Raw genomic sequence first — 25,174 nt, 5'->3', positions numbered from 1 at the left:
CATGTTGAGGACAGTGATAGAGAAGTGTCTGGAGACGGTCTCTGTTTATCATGAATTTCACACGAACTCCGCTCATATTTAGTGTAAAACGTTTCCCTGTTTGCTGACTGACGCCTAGAAAGAAAGTTTTTATTTAAACACAACAGTTGAATACATTGAATACACGAAGCCGGTCTGATGTTCAAAAAGTTTCCTTCGTCTTCTTCGGACCGAGTGGTTACCGCTATCTTGAAGTGACAACTAGTCACAAAAAGTCAGTCAGTTTTATGAAAAAAATGTGTAACTTTGTAGGTTTTATTGATACCGAATTTACCAGTCAACCTTAATGGTCTCATGGTCCTCATAAAGGTTGAACTCGTCGTATATTGTATAGCGATAAGCAAGAAATCGTCCTAATATTGGCTTTTGATGGGAAGTGTCGTGTTCTTTAATTACCTATAGACAGTTATTAAATTTCAAATATGAGACTGCGGAAAATATAAGTTTACATCAGTAGTAACACCAAACATGGCCAAAGAAGTTATAGAGAAAGGAACATTTATTTATTAAAGTGTGAAATCTGTTATCACAAACTTCAAGTGTAGCTACTAATAAACCAGTAATACTAATAAACAAAGTTTCATGTCTTGTTTCATGCCAGGAGTTGCATGTAATTCACAGCTGAACATACATACTGTGGTGTAGCTGTTTCAGGTCAGCACTCTATAGTATATCACAGTTACATCTCAGGTTATGTTTTGGGTTGTAATTTTTGTTATGACTGTATTAAGATCAAGAGGATACTGAGACTGAATCAGCACTACAGCCTGATGAGATCACCACACACATTGTTCAGAACAGCAGCGCTATAGAGGAGCTGTCCAGCTACACACATTTTCAGCTGATAAAGCCATTCAAACTCCCTGCAGATGCTTTAATGTTAATTTCAAAGGAAATACAGAATCTCATGTACTTGTTGCTAGAGTGTATGTCCTGCTATACCCCACCTTAGGATGTGTCATAGCTGTGAAACAGTCAGGCATGTTGTGTAATTGCCTTCAGTGTTATGAGTCTTTCTTCTTCTCTGCAGTATCCTTCATCTCTGTTGCGGTGCAGTGTTGGGTCTGAGAACGGAGCTGAACCAAAGGACTACAGGCACCAGGCCTAAGGGCCACTGGACCGAGAAAGCATGCTTGCTGCCATGCTGCGGCAGAGTACTGGTGGAGGATCAGGAGGTGGTGGTGGTGGTGGTGGTGGTGGCAGCAGCAGCAGTGGAGGTGGAACCAAACTCTCTCTAGGTATCTCCCGACTCTCCGGCTCCAGCTTGGGTTCGGCAGGCCCTGCCGGTGTGGGCTCCTGGGTGTCGGGCAGGGCCTCCAAAAGTGGCTCAGTGAGCTCGGACAGCCCTGATATCCCCGCCTCAGACCCAAACTACATTATGCAGCTGGTCAGCGACGTACGCAAGTTTGCTGATGTGCTTCTGCAACTCAAAGAAGTTTTCAACTCCAAAGGTACGTTGTACGAGAGAAACACTGTCATTGAGGAAAGTTTCAGTGTTCACACTGTTTATTTGTAGCTTGAGCTGTTTTTTTTTTTTTCAACCGAGGACAATAAGTGGGTGGCGTAACATGCCCTTTTAACTAAACTAAAGACTTTTTTGAGGTACTGATAATGAGAATTCAGTTGTTAACCTACCTATGTAAACATAGAAGTTATTACAATTCCTTATCAATTATATTATATTCACAATGCTACTAACTTGAGCAATATCTGCTGCTTTTTCTCAAAAGTGTCTTTGGAAGTAACCTGTTAATGATTTGTTATCTCAACATTAACCCATTGTGGATGTGGGTTTTTCAATAAGTTACACAAGTATGAATGCTTCCGCCTAACAGCAACGAGATGTTATCGTGTTTCTGTTTCTTGTAATGACATGTACACCGCAGTGTGGTTAAACTCTGCCTCATCTGCACTGTGATTATTATATTTTGGCTCATAAACAAGATGTGCTCTTCCTTTTAAAGTCTGGCAGTGTAGAGGGGAAAAAAAAGTGAATAGTGTAAGCACAGCCAAAGGGATTTATAACGGAATGTAGCTGCCAGTCAACTCTTGTGTACACACTGTTGCTTTCACCACAATGTACACAGTCCCAGGCCTATCTACCTGTTTTGTCCCACCTCTGGCCTTGGCTGTGCGGTCGGTCAACCGGCCTTATCTGTCTTTTTGGTTCTTGCCCTCTGTGCTTCGTTCTGTAAAGTAAAAAAATACAAAATTCCCAAGTCAAACAAGTTATTGCGGTGAGAATTTCGCAGTAAATGGTCAAAGTATTCAGGTCTGCCTAAAAATACTGTGATAATCATCTTTTTGACATTTTGGTGCATGTTTTCTTTACAAATACACCGTGGCCATGTTAAACAACAGCAGCATTCCAGCTGGATCTTTTGATGCCCAAGCTTTTTAGACAGAATAAAACACTCACTAAGCCAATAATTAATAGGTTTCCCTTCATCAATGATGAAATGAACTATTTCCAAACCATAAGGAAGTGTAGACACAGGGCTGAGATGTACTGCTGTCTGCATGTGTGTGAATGTGTATATTTGTGCAGTTGGTTATGACATTCTTTCCTTGGTGTGTTGAGCGTTTGTTTTTGGATCAGACCCAGATTTGTTAATTCCTGGATCTGATAAGGAAGGTTCCTCGAAATGAGGTGAAGCAGCCATGTGCTGGTGGTGATGGAACCCTTTTTCCTCCCCATTAGCCCTGTGCCATGACACCCAAACTCTGGAAAAAGGAATCCCAGGCTTCTTTTTTTGTTTGTCTGGAGAGGTCAGTAAAGGTGCTTGACCCGGCTGGACAGAGAGCAAGACTTGCAGCAGGCACTTTTCAAGCTTGAGAGACTTTTCGGTGACCTGCCAACATGCCACAGATCAAAGCAGTAAATCATCACGTGCAATGTGGTTTTGGTCTGTTTAATATCAGATTAAACGTGATCAACACCCGTGTTTTTGCTATGTAACAAGGTTGCATAGCTGTCATACTAGACATTTTGCGCTTGCAGCTCGTCATTAAGAAACCGGTTTATAACCTGTGTCCTCTAATAAAATATAATGGCACAGACTGTGAGTAGAAGTAACTCTAAAACCTCAAACCTTAAATGTACTTAAAAAAAACAACAACACACAAAGAACATAACTCAGTGGCTGTCAACCCGAAATGTGCCGCTAATGTAACTGCACACAATTTACAGGTCCAGTAACCACAGGCTCAATTATGCAAATGCAGTCACTGAGATGCCAGCATGTGATTGTCAAGCAGAGTATTCCCATTAGAGAGCTTATTTTGGCTAAATACAGGAAAAGGCAGATTTGGGAAACTGGGTTGATTACAAATTAGAAAACAGACCCGTTCACTGTTGAGGAAAGTAGCAAAGAGACCATTGTGCCTTAAAGTCATTTCAAACTGTGAACTTCTTACCTAATATTCCACTGATCATTAGAAGAATGATATAGATAGATATATGATAGATAAGGCCATTAAAATTGGTCATGTGTCATGCTTTAGATAGAGGAATCAGGGACATTATCTTTTATTATGTTGGTCATATCATGATGGTTTGTGGTCGTCATCAAAAAACATCTTCAAAGTGTCATGGTTGAGGTTTAGCACTCCAGGGCTGTAGCAGAGCGTGCTAACAGATTGTTGGGAATCACTGACTTGTGCTGTGATTGGATGTGATTTAAATCCCTCTCTAATTTATGGCCATATTGTCTCTGCAGCGCATCACAATAGTTCAAACCTCTCATTACCCTGACTACTCACTGAAACCAAAGGGAAGCCTTCTTTTTTTTTTTTTTTTAAACCACGCAGAGCAATATTCAGCTTAGGGCCCTGAAGCCTTTGCAACAGTGCCTGCATTCACAGTCAACGATGTGAGTCTGACACCCATTGTCCCAGGAGGTATCTCCAGACTAGCACGCTGTTGCTAACTGGAAGCTTTTGCAGAAATGATACTTTCCCAAGTCAAGAATAGCTGTGGCCTGTGGGATAAGTCCCTGGGGTGTATCTTCAGCCAGTTCCATTAAGCATGTTTTTCATTTTTTTAGCGTGCACATCAACCTTAAATGGTAATTATTGCGTGGTTGTTGTTCAGCTGTGGTTGCAGTCAATGACGCACGCATGGCTGAACTTTGTTTTTTACTAGTGTCTGAGAAGAAATTGTTTATGTGCCTCCATTGTTGTCAGTTCAGTGTTGAGGACCTGTCTGCTCCATAGTGTGACACATATTTACATTCCTTTTTTAAGGTCGCGACCTTGTCCAGTGCCCACTTGTGAAGGACATGTCAGTAATTGGAGGGGATTATTATTTTGAGGTTGGTCCTCACTGGGGTCACAGAGGACGTTTGGAGACCATATGAGCTGTGGAGGTGGTCTCTGTGGCCTTTGTGTTTGATGGTGAATGGGGCCTCTGAAGCTCTCCATCATACTATTAGCGTAACAAACATTTGGCCCCGGCGTGTCTTCATTCAGCAAACAACAGACGCCACACTGTTTTTGAATCAGCTGCTGAGTTTTTCAGAAAGCTCTGGAGAAGACTGTTGTGCATCTCATCGTCTATTTTAGGAGTGAGGGTGCGTTGTTGTGGCTTTCTGTCTGACAAGGACAGGTGTGTCATCAGTGTTTTCATGTTCTGGCTCTGCCAAGCAGAATGATAGCCAATTTTGCACGTCAGCTGCTTAAGAATGAAAACTGCACCAGCAAGCACTTCACTCAGTGTACTTCCCCTCAGTGTAATCTGAACAATTATCAAAATCAGGATCAGTGTCTGGATCAGGCTGTATTGCAATTAAAGAAGATTTGTCTTTTAGTTGAAACAGGTCAGATTTAAGGGATTGTTGTTGGGTTTTTCTGTTTAATAACGTGTTCCCTTTTCAGTATACCTTTAGCAGCTTACCTGTTCATGTATCAAATGGGGCAGCCTTTTGTTAATTAGCACCTGCCAGACAGTCTGTTTTTCCCTTGTGTGTCAATTGCTTTTGCATTAATATGTCACCTGGAAAAAAGTAGAGTGTCTGCACACCGGATTATAGCTGCTAAAGTCTTTTTTATTATTGACTGAAAAAGACAGCCACCATAAATTACACCTTTTCTTTTGATATCTTAAAATTAAGACAAATCTGCATACATTGCACCATTGGTTTCACCCCCCTGCACCCCTCCTACAGAACAAACACCCACTTGTTGCTTTACGTTCTCTAAATCAGCAATTATGAAACAGACACTGACAAAGTGTGAAATTCAATTGTTGTAAATTGTGTATTTGATAATTTGTTATTTGAGTAAAGTCCTTTGTGTGTGTTTAATGTTAATTTTCAATTCAGCACATGAATGCCAAACTTCAGGTCCATTACAGCTCACTGACAAAGCGCCTCTAGGCCATCCTGCCAGTGAAACCTCACCAATTCTCAAATATTGCGCAATCCCAGACATTCATTCTAGCAGGCATGGCTGTGTATTTAGAACACATCAAAGCAAGGTTTTGTCACACTCCATCATCATTAGTCACTGTTTTAATTTGCCAGTGTTGATGTATGACTCGTATGACTTCCCTCCTTATGTCAGCTCTATATTTTGCTCTTGAGTCATAAGCATTGAGTCATAAGTGTCCTCAGTTAATCAGTATAGGTTTTGGAGGCTCTCTTCTCGCTGTGAATGTGTGGTTCTGGGTTTTAATGATTAACAGGTACCTCCTAAAAATGTTCCTCAGGTGTTGAGTAATGTACAGTAAGATACTATACTGCACCTGACCACTCGGTGACTAACAATATTGTGGCAGAGAGCCAATAATGTTCTTGGAGTTTATATTAGTAGAATGTTTGCATTGCATGTTAAAGTCTTTTAGCTTAATTTTTGCACATTTAGTTGAAACATGCTGTAAAGATGACTTTTTCTCTTTTTATTTTGGAAGCCTCGTAAGTGTTCTGCCATGATGCTAAATCTTTGTGGGAAAGTCGTGCTGGGAAATGCTATTTTAGTGATTTTGTATTCTAAATCACCCCTTGTGAAATACCAGCCTAAAATTAGCCCTACTTGGGCTTTTCACTGACCATTCCAGACTTTCTTAATGGCTGTAACTGCGCTCTGTTTAGACAGTCTATCCCACTGGGTCTGGGATCTGCTTTAAAGCACTGCAAGCTTCTTCTTGCCTCCAAAAAGGTCCTTTTATGGGTCTTTCACTGTTTCCTTATTTAAAGCCACTGTAAATTATCCCAAGCATAAGACAACCAGCCTTCATTACATTAAAGTTGTCTCTCTTAAAGATCAAGTTACATTCATGCTTTGGGACTCCCTAAATTTAATTTTCCACAGTTCTTGATTTAATCAAAATGTACACTTATCTTGCTACTTAAGCTGCCTAGCAGGATTTATTACATTACCTTAATTGATTTGGGTGATCCTTGTTGAAAAGCACAGCTATTGTTTTAGCATTAACATCAGTTCATGCAGTGCTAGAGTTAGATCTTTGGATTGTTACCCCCTGGGATTAAAGTGCAGAGTTTTGTGACATATGGCATGTCCATTTATCCCCCCCTGTCTTAGGAAACGCAACATGAAATGATGTACAGAGCACCATGGGCTGAAAATCTATCTTCTGGCAATGTGCAATGCGTGCAACCATGGCACGCTGTATACAGGTGGCAAAGCCATGCTAACTTATCAAGTTTAATAGCCCGACTGCACTTGAAGATTTGTAAGTTGTTTTCAAGTTGGAACCCAAGGGAGCTCCCTCTCTGTGTGTCTCTCTCCTTCCTACCCTCTGGAAAGATTTATGGTTATGGGCACTGTTTTTGCTGGGGCAGCTTTGTTCCAGGAGGCTGTCAGTGTCTGCCACACACTTCGATAAACCTCCAGGATTCCCACACTACACATGAGACGCTAAGGACTGTGGACTTTGCTGAAGGGCTGTACTTTAGAAACTCAGTATTGGAGCCTTCTCTGTTTATATTCAGAAGAAAAAGGCTATACAATTATGTCAGAAGAACATTGGTAGTTGCAAACTACCAGATTTTGAGGTTCCAGTGTTTTAAGAACATATCGAGTTACAGTTGATATCTGTTCCTGTCTGTTCTCAGACATGGCAGACAGAATTACTAATCAAGCTGTTTATATATTTTCTGGTGGCTTGAGCTTTGATACAGCCTCTGCTTGCCAGAACAGAAGACCATATATGAGCAACATGGCTTTTTTTGCTCTGTTATTGGCTACCCACAGTTGAAGCTCTGTCCAACAGAAAAAGTAATAGGGATATTGAAGATAGTGGTGTGTTGTCCAAACATTTATTCTCTTATAACTGCGAAAGTGGGAACTCTGGATCTTATACCAATATCATATTGTGATCTTACCCATATTACTCAGAATAGAGATGGCAGATTAAACCAACACCAATTTGATTGTGTGAACAGAAGACTTCCCCTCATCCTTCTTGGATTAAAGCTTTGAAATAAAGGCAGGTTTATCCTCTGAATAAGCTTAAGTAACCCCTGAATCTGTAGCTTCTATCCCTGCATTGGATTAAAGTAATCTAGAATTAGGCAAGGCAGCATTCATTTGACATCCTGCACTTTTAAACATGTGTGATGCAAGCAATTCATCCATAAATGCAGTTACTTGATTTGCAGATTTTTATGCAATTTCCTTAATTGATTTTTTTGACCATGTTTGTAATTAATAATGTCATCAAGGGCTCATAAAACCCTTTTTTTTTCTGGTTGAAAGCTTGACTGGAAAATTGTCATGGATGACAACACAAGTTAATTAGGTATTGTGCAGTATATGAATCATAAATTTGAAAGCTGGAGATCAAAATTGTTGCTCTTCCTCTTGTTCTGCTTGCTGTGAATAAACAGCTGGCCATCAAAAGATTATTATATTTTGTATATAGATTTTGTGGAAGATACAGGTTTTTCTGGACAACATCAAATATGACATAAACATGCATAGCTCTTATAACAAAGCCAAACCCATTCTTGTTTGTTTTTGCAAATCCCTATATAACAGGAAGCAAAATAACATTGACTGAACTGATCTCTTGCCCCAACTTTGTGTTTTTGCATATCTAGTGAGTTAGAGCATATATAATGAATGATAAGTTCTCTGTAACTCGTTATTGTATTGTGAGTCAACTTTGTGAAGATTTGTGAAGAAGTTGTGAAGAAGAGTCAGCCATAGTGAACTGGTTAGGTGCTGCAGGTGACAGGTGCTTATTTCAGTTCCAACATGTCATCAAGGTAAGTAATGGCTTTTACCATGCTGTTCTTATCATACTGAAAACAACTTGGACACAACACAGGCTGTGATGGTAGTTACTCATGGTATGGTGCAGATATCCCAGCATCTCTATTAACAAGTCTTGACTGAGACATTGACAAACAGGTTATAAATCCTCACTAATTCTGTAATTGTCAATTTCTTGTCTGCATCATTTGTTTTTGTAATTCACCGTGTATCAGGGGCTATACCCAACATAATTGGCCTTGTTTTTCTGCCATAGCCAACCTTAGGGCATGCTCGCATGTGACTGGGTCAGCCCCATGCTGCGTACAGCTCATAACTTGTTAAAGGCCAATGAAGCTGATGGGAGAGAGAAGGATAACCAGCCGTTGTCTTTGTGTGCAACATTCAGTATGTCTAGGAACTCAGTTGCTGTGCTCAGTGAAAAGAACAGAGGCCCTGTTTGATGTGTAGGTAAACAGACTGAGCGTGAAGCATAGCCAGGACCAATTGGGTTCTGTCCTGTCTTGTGAGACTCAAATTAGGTCCCATTGGGGTGTAGAAGGGCAAAAGAAGAAAGTAAAGCTATTGAGGTGTGATTGAACTTGCCAAAGCTTACAGCACACAAGCAACAATACCTGCATCTCTCTCTTGAATCTGCTTCTCCAAACTGAGAGTGCCCTCCGAGAATAAATACTGTCTTTTCATCTCACCTATTGTTGAGACTGGATTCAGGAGTCTCTAAATGTGCATATTTCATAACAAGCAATGAATAGAGTTGGGGCCCAGTTATGCAGGAGGCCCCTTGGCTTTAAAGTGTGTAGTACCTTTGTCAAGACTGGCAGGTGTAGATCAGCATTGCCTCCACAGCCCTGAATACCTTCACCCCCATGCAAAGCCTGTGTCTGCTCAAGCTGTTAATTGTAACCATGGTAGGAAACAAAACAGTGCCTTGTGCTCACAGAGCGCCCTTGTTTTTTTTCTTTTAACGCTTGAGATGTTTTTCTTTACCTCCCAACTGAACATATTCTTAAAATACTAGGTATATTTGTCTGCAATTCCCTTTTTTATTATCAGTAATAATCGTATGTAAAATTACAGTTGTATACATAAAGAATGCATTTCCCTTAAACCCTTTGATGTTACCCAGAGTTCACAGACACTTGGAATTAGAAAAAGGTTTTATTTAGTACATTTTACTTAATTAAATGCCTTGACAGTAATGAGAGTAACTGTGTTTTGAAGGTCTCTGCAAGCCTCCTGCACAAAGCCCATTCTCTCAGGATTAGGATGCAAGTAAAGCTAAACAGTGTCCTCTTGTTCTCAAAGCTGAGTTTGCCCCCAAAACTTAGCCCCTCACCTCCTAGTTCTGCCCCTTGACAGGTGTACTAAAGGGGCCCATCTTCGCACTTGTTGGACAGATCTCCCAGGTCTCTGGCCTGCTGATGTTCCTTTGCCAACAATACACAATTTGGGGAGCAACTGTAGTCTCTTCAGGATAATGCCTGACCAGCTTGGCTGCCAGCTAGAGGTTGCACGGTGGGGGGATTTGCAGTTTCTCTTAAAGAAAGCATAGTTGGAATGCCAGCCTTCAGAGCTTTGCATCAACAGTAGGCGGTGGTGGTGGTGATGTGGGGGGATATTTAGAGAGAAAGGTTGCCTCTTTCCTCACTGTGACAGACAGCTCCAAAGAGAAATGAAAAAAGGGGAAAAACAAATTCTTCACTCCACACTGGGCATCTCATTTATATGCTAAGAACTAAAGAGAGAAATATCCAAGGGTAAACATGTCTGTTGACTGGAACGAGATCTTGGAACATTTTACCAGTTCATAGTTTAATTGTCAATATCTCATTGGATTTTTATTACCGGAGTTTGCAATATGTGGTTATATCTTGTGATCTATTAGTCTATCCTAATGTCAGGCATTTCCTGTCTACAGTCTTCATTGAGCATAATTTTTCATTCTCTTTTGGTATCCTGAGCTAACAGCTAACAAGCTTGACAAAAGCAGTAGCCTGCAGAGTGGAAACATAAAAGCCCCCCACTTGGGTGGAAGGTGCTGTGTGTCTAGCCTAGGGCTCTTTTTTAAATGCTAGTTCTTTGTGCATGCAGTCATGAGAAAAAGAGCTTCAAAGGTGAAGCAACAGGGAATGCCTCACTATAAGCATAGAAGTCCACGAAGGCAAAGTTACCCTGCCTTTTACCAGCTGCATGTAATCTGCTAATCCGTAGAGTGGGCCGCTGGTGGTCTGTCGACAGAGGTGGACCAGGGCCACTGGCCACAGGAAGTATGTTAGGGAGGGGGATATCAAGGGATGTATGGGCCACCCATTGCAGTGACCCTGCCCAAGTGTTAAAGGTTAAGTGGACTCATTTTGCAAGACCCCCTTATAGTTGGGCAAATAGTTCAAATTTGGATTGAAATGATAGGGCATTTTTAGCTTTTGGCATGAATACCCCTTTAAAGATACGACACTGGTGAGAGTGAATTGTGAAAGAATGTGGCATTTCACCCCAGCCAGTTAAAGAAGAATCCATTTGAACAAATCAGAGGTTATTGAGTCACACAGTGATTGATTATTAGGCCCACATTTAGTTGCTTTATCTTTTGAGAAGGGGGTGAGTCTCAAAGGATCTCCTTGAAACCTAGCAATACCATAGCCTTTTGATGAATGCACAGTTTCATTGAAACAACTGCCACAACAGAGTCCTAGTTGGTTATTTAGCGGGTGAGTAGCTGGAATGTCCAGCTGTGGTCTGACTCAATAGGACACTTTGAGAGGTTTTGATTGACATTAGTCATGGCTAGCCTGTCCAACATCCTATTTAGCCCCCTTTGCCATGAGCTGCTTCCATTTGATCGGACCTCTGCAGACCCAGTTGTGACATGTTTAGTGATTTCACACTTGCTTTGTGGCAATAAGCACCCCTCCGTTCTCTCAAATGTTGTGAAGCATAAATAATACATTGCTCCCATGATTTGCAATGCATGACTGAGCATAGCTAGGGTCACAGCGAAAGGAATGTTGCCAAGTCATATTGTGTCAGGCCCTAGTGGAAGTTTTGTGCTTCAAAAAGTCATGCCATTGATGCTAAGTCCCAAAAGTGAGAGTTCCCTTATGCTACACGTCAAGAAAAAGCATCAGATCAAATCTTTTTTTTTAGCATTGGCCTTGCATGACAAAAGAATTCTATTTTTCAGGCAAATGTTAAGTATCACAAACCTTTTCACATAAATTGACCTTTGCATCTTAAATATATTGACTCTCCACAAACACCTACCCCCTTCTTTATTTTGTTCTTACCTTGAGTGCAACCAAACTGACACAACTATTAAACTATTACACTTAATGCAAAAAACCCCTGGTGCACGTACAAGTTTTAAATGTAGATAAACATAAATTCTCTTTGGTTAGGAGGAGAGTCTGAACATTCCTTGTCTGTCCCGGATAACATTTGCCTTGCACAACTTTTGGGTATTGCACGTATTACAAGACGAAATAGAACAAGCTCTCACTGAATCTGTTCGAACATGTTTTGGATGACATCAATGAATGCAACACTACTTTGCTGTGTGTTATGGCAGGTTACAGGACCTGTAACCTGCCATAACACACCTGTAACTGGAAGGTTACAGGTACGCTAATAGCCAAACTTGACCATGGCATCAACCCTGCAGGTTAACATTAGACTTGAGTAGGGACTTGGTGGGGTGGGGTACCACGGAAATAATTTCTCCTAAACGCAAAATAGTGATCTGGGGCTAAGGGGTGTAGGAGAACATCACAAATTGAGGAATACTTATTCATAACAGCAAGACAATATTATGACTGCAGGTGTCATGCCCACCATGATTTGCCTCCCAACATACAGCGTGGAGAGTAAGCAATTCAATATTAAATCAACAGTAGTGATGATCTTTCTATATTAGGTCCTTGGGGGCAAAATATTGTCAAATGGGAGTCCATGGCCTTATGTTTTTGTAGGTACGTGACATGAGAGGCAGAATGTTTTGGTATTGAGGTGTCATCTCGATGGTGAATGATCCAACAATGTTTTCATTATGGATCCCCCTCCACCCCTCGCTCCTGCAACTCCCGTCCCCGCTCCCAAACAAGAGGCTGGAATGTTGGGTTTCCATGACGCTAATGAAGTAAAAACCTGGCAATGTGTTGCTGGCAGCCTGTGAGCAGCTCCTGATCCGCGGCCTCCTTCTCATCAGGATCAGAGTCTGATCCCCCTGTAGCCTTCATTCACCAGGGCTTATTATGCCCAGGAATGTCTCTCACTCTCTCCTTCTCTCATAACCCCCGCTGAAGCAGAGATGTGGGGTGCAGGGGTAAATTTGGGACAAATCCCAAGGGAGAGTACTACCCCAAATAACACACAACCCCCTTCCTCTTTTTTTCTTCCTCCCATACCCACCAAAACTCCTCCCCTATCACTCCTTACAATCCTCCCACCCCTAACCATCACACATGGACAAAGACACACACAAATACTCCAATCCTTCTCTCCTGTGAAAAGTGAAAAGCTGCCGTTGTGATTTATTGTTCCATAAATGCTTCATGTGGCAGGCCCATGAGGCGACCTGTCCCACTGTTTGCTAGCGGCCCCAGGGACAATAGTGAGTTATCGGCACTCAAACAAGTCCTCACTCAAAATTCTGTGGTCTTCCCTGGGGAAAACAGAATGATCTTCCCAGCAGCTTGTTTGTTTTTTTCCTTGAACAAATATTTGCAAGTTGAAACATCTTCTTCTTCTGTCGTTGCAACTTTTTTTCCACAGAATTTTCCTCTCCAGACTTTCCTTCCCGTCTTAAAAATGACAATCTGAAACAAAATGTACTAGTCTGATGTTCCTTTACCAGGCCCTCCCCGGTGGGAACGAGTCCTCTTCTCTTGTCTCGCCCAGAATGGCAGTTGTGGGGTTAAATAATCAGTCTCTGTACATTATCCTGCGTCCTGCTGGGCTGGTGGACGCAACTATAATGTCTTGCTAATTAGCCTCCATTTAGGATGGTCCAATAGGCCACACAACTGCCATTGAAGATTGAAGCCCATGGAGCTTTGCAAAGGAAGACCCTCTGTCTCATGGGCATTCATGGTTTAGGATAGTCCATAATAAACCTCTAGCTTGCCCAAGCTTGATGCCTCTAGGACTCGGGATTCAGTTACCCGGTCATTGAATGGGGTGTATAGCCTGTGTGGGGATGATTTAGGCCATTGTGTGTATTTTGTCATTCAGAGGATAATGTCCATAAATGGGATCTAAACTGACCAAGACCAATTAAGGGCTTAAGGGTTGAAGCAGCTTGTTGTGAACTGTGACCCTTATCAAATCATTGTGGGTTGGGGTCCCCATGTAAGGTTGTGAGAGATAAGGTCTTTGGGAAGACAGTTCTGTTAACTGTAAAGCAAAAATGAATGAAAATTGTTTTTAACATTTCACTAGAGATTTTTTCTAATGTTTTTTAATGTATTTATTTTTTATTTATTTTTTGCATTAACTCCAAAATCTTTTTTTTTTTTAAAGCAGACTTCCATTCAAGAATCTACTTGTTTATATAGAGTAGAAAGGGGGAAAAACTATTCAAAGGTTTGTGAAGGGAATTGAATACAAGAGTACTGTAAGATGTCATACCACCACAAAATCACTTAGCACCATTTCTTTCTTTTACTCATTTTAGTAATTTTTCAAAATGACAAATAATCCAGGCTCCCAACAAAGCAAATGACTTTCACTGCACGTCGGTGTGCATTAATTGTATGGGAGTATTAAGTCTCAGTTTGATGTGTAGTTGTGCCAGAAGCACACCACTGGCCCTTTTCCTGCCTCGTGGGGAGTTGGGCAGCTAAAACAAAAGGAGAAGAGGCTGTTGTCATCAAAAACCACCAGGTTTTCTGTGCAGTAAGGAGCTGTGCGTGACATCTGATGAAGATGGATGAAAATGGTTGCTATGGAGAGGGATAAGACTCTCCAGGTCCTGTGGAGAAGCTTTTGGCCAGCTAGAAGCAACAGGGCATGTTGGCATGGAGTAGTTAATGTTGTCGTGGAACAGTCTTGGATTTCTGCTTGTCTTATGTAATAATGTTGGCAACAGTATAAGTAGCTCATTTTGTGTTTTTACACAATCGGTTTGCTGAGTTTATTTGCTCATGTCCTATTGGATATTTTGGAAGTAATTGTTCACTTGAAATCACCTCTTGACCTCCTTGCAGTGTTATTTTCCAGTCCTTCCCAATCACCACAGGTCTTTTGGTGTATGTTAAGTGGCCATTTGTTGACTGTTCTGATTGGCTGAATTGAAGTTGTCAGTAAAGTGACATTATATATGGTCCTTTTGGCACATTATGACTGTCATTTCTCATTTATTGAGGGTAAAACAGGAGCTGCCAGAGTCCTATAAGAAAGACATACAGAAACATACAGAGAACACAAGTGTGCTCCTCCCTAGCATGTTTTGTCTTCTTTGTCTTATTTTCAATGCTTCTTACTGGTTGTTTGGTTTTTGTTGTGATGTTGTGACCTGTTAGTCCATGTGAACTTGTCACCTACTAGTCAGTTGGCTGGATTTCCGGGTCAGGCCTCAGCTAGCATTGTCATGGCGGCCATACAGACCCAGCATTATTAGCCCCGCTGGCGGCACTATTTGTCCCACTCCAAAAAAGAGGGCTAACGAATAAAAGAAAAAATGGGAGACAGCTAAAGTCTTTCTGATCCCCCTCTCCATGAAGGGGTAATCCAGGGGTGATCGTCAGCACAAAATGTGGCTTTGACGGCCCCAATCCATTCTGTGTGTGTTTGGGTGTGTGTGTATTTGTTTTTTATTTTACTGGGAAGTTGTAAGGAGATCTGACGAAGAGACAAGCATTAAAATTAAGTCATTTATACACGTGAGCGAGATGATCACGTTGCAAACATGGTTGCAAACATGACAAGCAATCAACCTGCCAAACCGCCTCCTTTGTTATTTAGTATGATTACAGCCTAGGACTGGAGCATATATTGGTTACAATGCCAATTATGTGTGTGTGTGTGTGTGTGTGTGTGTGTTTTGTATTTGTGTGAGAGAGGGGAGAAGGGACAGAATTATGTCTCCCTCTGCCTCCCAGTTTCTCCCTTATATCAGTCATTTTTGGGAAAGCCACCCACTCTAGCTGAGTCAAAACTGTCACTCTATCCTGTAGTGCTCAGTACATTTCCAATAAGTAGTAAAACACCTTAACCTGAGTTCATGTACTTATTTACAGTTTCTTATTCGTGAACTCATTCCTCAACCATGTCAAGAGCTCATAATTAAGATTACTTGATAGCAAAGTGCTTTTTTTATCTTTGTAAATGGTGGTGACTCGCTTTTAGTGAAGTCACATCTCGTACACAGGGCCAAACACCTTAGAAACCAGGTTCTCTTTGGTTAACTGACTAGTTAACAGCTAATTGCAAAAAGGGCGCAGTGGGTCATGTTTATTTATGCACTTGGCTGTCAGGTTAGCATCATTTTAGTTCCCTATGTAGGTTTGCTAAGTTGTGTGCACACCCTCTGTCATCTCTGCTTTACAGTCCAGTTGCCTAGACAGACCATTGACTGCTTTAGTGTTGACCAGAACTGCTGTGAATCGATGGCAGTACTCTGACATGACTGCCATGGTCACCCTTTAGACCAACAAAGCTGGAATGTCATGTAGTAATCCTGTTACCAATGAGGTTGCGCCAGTCATTTTGAAGCAGGGGGATTTTTAAATAGCTGGGTTCTAGGTCTAATCTGCTCAGGATTTACAGCACATGATAAATCGTTAACAAGCCTCAGTCTGGAAATGCAGCAAGTTCCATAATCAGAGCATTTTTTCAGACTGCAGACACAATTCACACCATGGTAGCACATTACGAACTTGTCATTTTCTAGCCTCTACATAGTTTTTTTTAATAGCAACATGGCTAGTTTGCACCATGACTTGTCATCATTGTGACAGAGGAACACTGGAATGACACCGATCTCTTATCATCTTATTGGTCTAAGGTTAACAAGGCTAATGCATAATGTAAAGGCTGTGAATGAGATCTCACTGCTTGATGTGAAAATGAAGGGTGAGATACAGTATTTAATAGTATACAGTTGAAAATACTGCAGACAGTATTTTCCTATCCAGTAGTCACTTAGTTTACAGGATGTTTGATGTTTTTACAGCCTTTACCAATACTGTAATGTTAAATGGTTGACTGGTAAAAAAAAAAACTGAAATGGTAAAAAAAAACTTTCCAAAATCCCAATATAACATTATGATTTAAGTAAATTAATACATTTTAAAAAATGGTTTAATTGCCTTTTCTAAAAGTTGTTTGTCGTATTGCAAGTCTAAACCATAAACCATCCATAATTAGTGATATTGAGGGACGTGGCCTAATTATTAATAACTCAAAACCATGAGGCTCCACTAAAACTATCTAATATCACATTGTGAAGGAGGCTACCTGCAGTATATATATGTAGTTCATACACCTAACCAAGAGACTCCTACTATGCAATCTAGGCACACCGTGCTTATTGCAAAGTAGATTCAATGTATTGCTTAGTATACCGACAGTAAACTAAGCAAGTGACAAGTAAAATCAAGGAATCAAAGCATCATGAGGGAAGTTTAGTATACATTATAGTATTTGTCACAATAAAAGTGTCGTTTTAACTTTGCAGAACACCAGGACTGCCTCCATCAGGCGGTCCACGAGCGTCTTGGGGAGCTGCTGCGTGTCCTGAAGGCCATCATCAACAAACACCAGAGCCTCAACTCAGTGGACATCCTCAGTACAGCTGGAACTGTCATTGCCACGGTCAAAGGTGAGTTGTGATGACCAACACATACACACACATAACTCACAGCTTTCCTGTAAAACACCAGCCACTCCTCCACTCTTCCTTTGGTCTGTTTTCTGTCTCTGCTTATCTAATCCCCCCTTCTCCCTTGGCAATCGTCTCTCCTGGATGCTCACTATTACTATGTCCTTTCTCTCACACTGTCTTTCCAAGTCTTAAAAACAGTTGAAAGAACTTCCCAGGGAATGTTTCTGAGGAGTTTTCTTATAGCTTCAAAGCAATGCAGCTCTTCAGAAGTCATTCATGTGCTTAGAATGCATCAGCGTGTGTTTCAAACCCCATACAGAGAGTAAGAAAATAATATTTGGGAGTCAGATACCTGATTCAAGAGGCAGGGAGAAGCGGGGTATCCTTTGTGCTTTGTCTGCCAGTCCAGAGGGAACTAGACTGAGGAATCCTATTCAATCTCCTATTCTCTGAGATTATGATCTGGCATGCAGGTCAATTCTTAACTTGGCCACCACACAAGAATCCCCTGAGTATACCTTGTCTCAATTTGCATTGCAAAGGGGGGCATAGCTTTTTGAAAAGCCTTCACTTAGTAAGGAATGGTGACATGGTGGACCGAACAAAGCCTGAAGTTGCTCTACATATGAATGTAGCTTACCTTCACTGAAATATTTGGAATGAGTCCACACACACTTGGGTGTGTGCATGCATGTGTGCCATAAACAATTATTAGGTGCATACAAGTTCTGTCTTTCATGCAGTTACTTGACTATTTGTGTGGTATTCAAACATGTTAATGCACAACAGAGACAGCCAGAGAAGGATGTTTTTCAATAAGGAAGCCTTGACAGCTCAATAGTTGTTCTATAGAAGCCTTTTAATTCAGGCTATTAATGCAATTGCATTGATGGATGGAACACTTCTTTAGAATCTCTTATTAATAGTGACTGATTTAAGTACACCAGTGTTGCCTGTGATGAATAGCAATGTAAGAGGTTTAGTATTTATTGTAGTCTTTTCATAAATATGTGCAGGGCAGAATGCTGTAACTGCTTTTCTGCCACTAGGTGGCCAGAATTGCTCACATGTTGACCCCCTCACAGTAACAAGGTGATAACAGCTGTACACTTATACCAATATTTTTCACGACCAAAGCACAAAGTTGTTGAGGTTACACATTATAAAGATGTTAATTCCTCTTATGCTAATATTTATGGAGGTGTGTCATTTGACCAGTAGGTTGATTTGTTCTGAATTTTCCTGTTTGAAAAAAGACTAAAACTGTACTGTATGACTGTAAAGATGAGTGAATTTTATATTTTCCAGTGGAGTTTGTATTGTATCTTTACTTCATCACACATGTACAAGTGTTTAAATGAAATAGTTGCTCATAGCGTTTTGTCACTTCTTCCATCTACCATATGTGATGCTGAATATCCACTCGCATGCCTTGCTATGCCTTTGTATTAGTCTTTATTTGAAGAAAAGTTCCTCCCATCCCTGAATTCTGCGTAGGACTTTGCAGCTGATGAGGGTTTCGAGAGTGTTGTGCTTTTCCAGTGAAACAATACCATTTTTCCCCGATGATGTAACTTCCACGTTTGGACCACTGGTTGGGGCCTGAGCGAGCACTGGCATTGTATTCCAGCAAGCCTCAGGATGTCCTGTTGGGGGTAGGGGTTGGACAGAAGAGGAGGAGATGTAACAGCACAAGAGAGTGGCGTGCTTTGAATGGTAGTAGCTAGCTGTTCTGGGCTGACAGAGGCTCCCGGGGCCCCATGGACATTGGGCCACGTCAAAATCCTTTTTTTTTTTTTTTCAACATTCTGGCAGAACCTTAAAATTTCCTCTGTCTGAGTCGGGGAAGACAATTTTTGCGATGGATTTATTTCTTTTTCAATTGCTCCTTTTGCTGGATAGAAGAACATATTACTGGACCCCCTAAAGAAACGTAACTTGTCCTGTGGCAAGTTTAAGGTGTTTGGACAGAAAAATCGTGTCTCAATCCCCCACCAAAGTAGTGGTTACAAGTCATTCTATTGGACAGGAGAAATGCTGAAGAAAAGCTTGTTTTGAGGTGGGTAATTTTCCCATATGGAGAACTCTTTCCAAAAAACCTGGATTCAGTAGCTACTTAGGAAGCATTTTAGTATTTGGTAGCCATTGGTAGATGGTTGCTTTTAAACTTTCCAGGGCCTGGCTTTGGTTAAGCCACAACTGTAATCTGTAACGTTTTGGGGCTCATTCCCACTTGTTTTTCATCCATAAATGTCACTGGATAAAGCTCGAAGAAAAGAAAACAAGTGAAGACAGTAGGTTTTCTATTTAAAATGTCTTCTTAGCTTGAGTCTTTGAACTCTAGAAATTGCCATTGTTCCAGTGGAAAGGAAAGACTGAGGAAATCATGGAGGCAGCAGAATGGTCTGTGACATCACTGATTTAGTGCTTGGTGTTTGGTCTTATTTTCTGAGCATCTCTTTCCTAGTTTATTTTCTCTCTGCTCAGTCAGGACAGGAAGTTTATTGTGAAGACTGATTACAGCTGTATTTACACTGGTGTTTTTTCCCCTATTCTGTCCTCAATCATCACTGTGTTTAGACTTACAGCAGGAAACTACTGCCTTTCCAGATTACAGCCAAATATATACACCGCTTGCTTATCTTTTCTGATTTAAGGTACAAAGTTGTTTTTGGATGCCTCTGAGGGACTTAACTACCCTGTTTCCATTTTAAACTAGTTGAATCTTGTTGGATATGAAGTGAACTGTTCCCAAGCTCTCATGGGATTTGAGGAGTACTGCATGACTCAAAAGAAATTTTCAGTGGCTCCATACATCATGCAGAGGATGATGAATCATACAATGGAATTCCTGCCTTTAACACAGTAGGATCAGTGGTGCCAGTGCAGGATATCTTCAGTATGCAGGGTTTAGGTTTGCTACCAAAACTTGACTCAACTTGACTCATAACCATTTGACAGGAGTGAACTTTAAGGAGGTGAACGAAGAGAACAAACAGAAGCTTTTTGGGGAGATCTACACCGCTATTGACACATTGGCGTTCACGTTTGGCAATGTGTAAGTATGATGACTTGAGTTATCTAAATTGTTTTAAATAAACCTCTGCACATGTTCTCTCTTCTCTGATCAGTTTCACTCTTTCTCAACCCAGTTGGTTGTTGTCTGTTTCTCTTTTACTTCAGAGTGTCTGACTTCCTTATGGGAGATGTAGAGAATGGATCAGTGTTGGGGCTCCCCCTAACTAAGAGAAGCAGGGTAAGACAAGTGCAATATATATATTCTGTCGCTCTATCAATCCCCCATGAATGAATGGTCTAATTTATTCAGCACAAGTGAGGTATCAAATTGGCAGTTGTTATTCATACCTTTTACTGTTAGGTCATTCACTGTCACATGAACACCAGGATATGGCCTACTGCACCTGAATTGTCAAGCAAAATATATGAGAAATTACCCAGCAGAGTTCAGAGCTCAGAGGGGTTAAGCAAGTGCTTTGCAGCTTGACGCACTTTCCCGAAATGGCCTCCGGTTTTATAACTGGTCTACAGAGGAAGTTGAGGTTCTGATAAGTCTTGTTTGAAGCATGTTAGCAGAGCGTACCGTGCCTTGAGTAGGAAATTCATCCTCCCTATTGTTGATTTTTTTTTTTTTCATCTGTCTGTTTTTCAGTCTTTTGAGAACCTCTCAGTGGAATCTGGAGGATCCGGTCCCGAGAAAGATGATCCGCCAGGTAAGACAGATCTCTATAACACCACCAGAGCACAGCTACTGTGCTCTGGTGCTGCTCTGTGAAAGTGTGGGGAGAAACTAATCCTGGTAAATTTGTCGGAAACAAGCTTATTCATAAAGCTTAAACTGGGCTATTGTTGCTGCTTTATTGGTCTGGGTTATGAGGTTTGTTTGTGCTGGGTCAGAGCAGTGTTTGTGGGGTTATTTGGGGTAAGAGCACTGCTAGCTCTCAAATCTTGATGAACACTTATTAATCCATGCAGCAGTAGGTTTCCTGTCAGCATTACTTACCTTCAAATGGTATTAGCCCATATCAAGCTCACCCAAGGTCAATGTGGGCTTTTCATGCTGACTCACAATCACAGATGTTGCTTTACACATTTGTAGTATGTCCAGCAGTGGCGAGAGGTGTGTTGGATGTCATGGCGGTCATGGTTAAACCCATCTTTTACAACCTCCCTTGTGGGATTTCTGTGATTGTCACAGGGCCGTCTCCACCGGTTCGGGTCGAAGAGGTGGACAGGACGCTGCAGCGGCAGGACAGTGGGGTGGAGTCGGCGTTGCTCTATGCCAAGGCCTGGTCAAAGTACACCAAAGAGCTGCTGGCATGGGTGGAGAAGCGTCTCAATATGGGTGAGTTAGGGCAGAGTTAGGAGCCGTGGCGTGGAGTATTTCTGACATGTTGGGAGGCAGCAGCTAAGTAGCACCTGTCACACTGCTGTCATATGTTAACATCATGGACCCTGTATTTAACTTAAGCGCTTAACTACTTGAGTCATACTAAAGACTGGCTAGTCCTGTCAAGGTATCTTTAAAAGATGTTTTCATGTACATGACATGCAAATTGTGGGTCTTAAAAAGCAACGTCTTAAATAATACTTCAAAGTAATTCAAGGTTTTCTTTGTCATGATAAATTAAAATAATGATATTGATGATGGTGATATGATATTGACTGATACTTACTACTTACATACTACTTACTACTAATAAGCAGACTTCACATAAAAATACACCATGAAATCAGACTGGCAGCTGTCAGTTTTACTTTTCATTACATTATACCTACGCAAAGGCCCACTTTCAAGCTGATGTAGGATAAACCTACTAGAAGTATTGTTCATATTCATATTTCCTTCATAGTTTCAGTTTTCATTAGCTTTGTTTATTGGGAAATATTTCTCCAGCTTTTTTGGTTCATTTGGTCTTAAATATAGCTCAAGGCAGCACATTGTGGCTGAACATTTCTTGAATTAGTTTAAATCTTATGTCTTTGATAGCTATACTCTACACATTATGTCTTAGCTAGTGCACAAATGTTAGAAATAATTGGGGCCAATTTCCTTAGACCTTTTATTTAGTCACCTGAGCTGGACTTAAAACAATACAGTCTTATTCAGGCTCAAGGTTGAGTATGCAGTGTGAGAACTTTTGTTCAGCACACTGGTTAATGAATGGTTTCGGTCTAATACTTAGTCACTCAGCCAGTCAACACAGTGACACAAAGCACTCAGTCAAGTTGTACAGTACATGTGTTCTCAGGTAAACAGACATCTTGTTTGTTTAACACATCCACTGTGGGTAATGCTTTATTTACTGATTGAATTTTATAGATTTGTCTCATGACTCAACACTGCATATAATTTAATCAGACAGTGCTTAAATGGTTATCTGTTAGCCTTGTATTTAGGAAAGATATAACCGTTAATGTAACATTAAAGGTTGCAATGCAGATATTTCTACATAAAATACTGAAAATTTCCAGGCCTGTAAAGCCATAGAGCACTGTATGAACGTCTCTCTATATGTTGTTAATTGTATGTGTGGTCCATTTGCAGATATCGAGTGCGCAAAGAGTTACGCCAAAATGGCAGAATCTGCCAAGACGCTTGCAAGTCAACAGGTAGATTTTGTGCAGACAGTTGCAACTAATTTGCACTGTCATTATAATTTTGCTAACACATCTTAGCTGTTGGAGGTTGACATTAAGACTTTCTCCTCCTCCTTCAAGGAATTCATGCCTTTCCGAGAGATCTACATGACTGCTTTCAAAAATGACATTGAATACAGCCAGCTGGTACTTCACACTGCAGCAGTCCTCCAAAGCAACAAATTCACGCAGGTAATCCAACAAACCAAGTGATGCTTTTCTGAATTTTGTTTGGGTTGATAATAGTATATTGATAACAACAGGACTTACTGACTGTGTGTGTCGGTGTGTGTATGTGTATGTTATGTTTTTCTTTCCAGCCTCTCCTGGCTAGAAAGAATGAGCTGGACAAACTACGAAAAGAGGTCAAGGAACAGTGGCAGAGAGAGCAAAAGAAAATGGTGAGTTGAAAGTACCTCATATACAGAAAATCATACACCTGTGTTGTTTTGACATGTTTTTATACAATTTCTACGTATTTGCACATATGTACAGTATGTGTGGTATAACGTTTATGTCTGTCTGCCTGTGTATGAACCTAATATGCGTTTATCTCCAGCATGAGGCGGACAGTGCTCTGAGGAAGGCTCGGCTGCTGCAGGCTCAGCGGCAGGAGGAGTATGAAAAGGCCAAGGTGTCCACCAGCCGCCTGGAGGAGGAGCAGATTGGAGGAGGAGGGGGAGCAGCGGCGGTTAAACAACTAGAGAAGAGACGCAGGCTGGAGGAGGAGGCCCTGCAGAAGGTACAGCACCTCCTCTGTTGGGCCTGTGGCTCTTTTTATTGTGGTACAATGTAGATTCCTATGGGCCATGAACCCATCTTATAGGCTTTTCCCCATTTTTTTATTCTGCTTATTTGTTGTTTTGTCATTTTTAATTTACATTACATTTATTGAACGACAAATAAAACAACATAGAAAACTGAGGAAAGACAAATGAAAGTATTTTTTTGTTTTGTTTTGATGTTGTCCTCCTGTTCTTCTGTGACTCTGTTAGCCTCTCCCATGACTCACACTTTATTCCTTTGAACTGGTGATTGTTGGAACTTAAACAGTTGAAACTAAACTTCCATCATATAACCATCGTGATCGAAACAATCAGGATTGAGAAGTATAATGAATTATCTTCCTCTGTTGGCAGGCTGAGGAGGCCAGGGAGCACTGCAAAGCTTGTCAGATTGATGTCAGCGAGAAGAGAGTCGATCTGGTAAACACCAAGAGTGAGATCATCACTCAGCTGCGAGAGATGGTCTCCCAGTGCGACCTCACCCTCAAGGCTGTAAGTTCAGTTTTTTTGTGCTGTAAATTTTTATTTGAAGTTTAGACCAAATGAAATTAAGTTCTACATCTTGGACAGACTGATGTGGAGGCACTAGCTTATAGTTCCTGGCTATTGACTCACCTTTCTCATGTAGAACTAATGCCTCCAGTATCTTACTTAGTTGATTAGTGCTGGAGTGGAGATGGTCTGCTTCCTACCATTGAAGACTGTCGCCGTAATCTTACAGTGAAATGTGTGGAGACAGCGCAATAGAATAATGTTGTTTTTTCCTTGTTTCAGGTGACAGTCAATTGGTTCCAGCTACAGCAGGCCCAGGTTGTTTCTCTCCCCGTCAACCACCAGAGTCTGTGTGAAAATGCCAAGCTTTATGAGCCGGGCCAGCGATACATCGACTTTGTCAGGAGTTTGCCCACTGACGGACCTCGCCTGGAGTCCCACTCGTTTGATTCAGGTGTTTCACCAAATACAGGGTGAGACATTGACACACTGCCACTACATGACGCTATCTCTAAAGACACCCATTAGACCAATAGTCAACTAAAACATGGTGTTTTTCCACTACTAACAAAAAAAAAAAAATTGAGAACATGGATGTTTTAAATAGTCACAAGTAGGGCTCAAAAGAAAACAGATACTTGATAAAGAATTTATGAACATCCTTATCTTTATGAAAAATCTGAAAAATAAAGGCATGTGCCCAGTAAGGCAACATGCGCTAATCAAACACAACCCGTATCATACAGCTGGTTTCTTACTGTAAATCCACAGCTCATGAACCTTACTGGAATATCACCAAAGTCTGGTGCTTAACATTAAGGGGATTTAACCAGATTTAACTAGGTCAACCTCCTTAATTATCAGTGTTTATGTTTACATTCTCAGATCTTATCAAGGAAATGACAGAGTTATTTTTCCAAGACAGCTGCACAGGGGGCCCTGGGAGGGGTTCACAGTGCCAAGCAAAGTCTGTTTACTATAGTTTCAGTGTAGTTTAATTAATTTGAAATTATCAATCACAATTTAAATGTAAAGAAATTAATATTCTAATGCGAGGTTTCAGTCTCTCCACATGTACAATGTAGACAGTTATACCATAATTTCTATATCAACACTTAAAGCTTGGATCATAGGATTCTGTGGGAAT

General features: G+C 41.0%; 1 protein-coding gene across 2 annotated transcripts in view; it reads left to right on the top strand.

Moving 5' to 3' along the window:
- Positions 1-25,174, top strand: part of arhgap29a (Rho GTPase activating protein 29a) — a 35,477-nt gene that overhangs the window by 238 nt on the left and 10,065 nt on the right. The window contains exons 2-13 of one of the 2 annotated variants that reach the window (XM_042399669.1): positions 1,070-1,490; positions 16,946-17,089; positions 20,054-20,150; positions 20,276-20,348; positions 20,763-20,823; positions 21,309-21,455; positions 22,659-22,723; positions 22,832-22,942; positions 23,071-23,151; positions 23,310-23,492; positions 23,890-24,027; positions 24,310-24,500. In XM_042399669.1, the coding sequence (XP_042255603.1) occupies positions 1,169-1,490; positions 16,946-17,089; positions 20,054-20,150; positions 20,276-20,348; positions 20,763-20,823; positions 21,309-21,455; positions 22,659-22,723; positions 22,832-22,942; positions 23,071-23,151; positions 23,310-23,492; positions 23,890-24,027; positions 24,310-24,500 (1,613 nt within the window). In that variant the 5' untranslated portion in view covers positions 1,070-1,168. Of the gene's footprint in view, positions 1-1,069; positions 1,491-16,945; positions 17,090-18,676; positions 19,152-20,053; positions 20,151-20,275; positions 20,349-20,762; positions 20,824-21,308; positions 21,456-22,658; positions 22,724-22,831; positions 22,943-23,070; positions 23,152-23,309; positions 23,493-23,889; positions 24,028-24,309; positions 24,501-25,174 lie in introns of those variants that run through there. The other variant, XM_042399670.1, reaches the window with a different exon arrangement.

Source organism: Thunnus maccoyii, chromosome 21 (genome assembly GCF_910596095.1).
Source record: "Thunnus maccoyii chromosome 21, fThuMac1.1, whole genome shotgun sequence".
In the NCBI taxonomy this organism is placed as follows: Eukaryota; Metazoa; Chordata; class Actinopteri; order Scombriformes; family Scombridae; genus Thunnus; species Thunnus maccoyii.
Note: the sequence above shows the minus strand (reverse complement) of the source record. Positions and strands in the feature narration are given on the sequence as shown.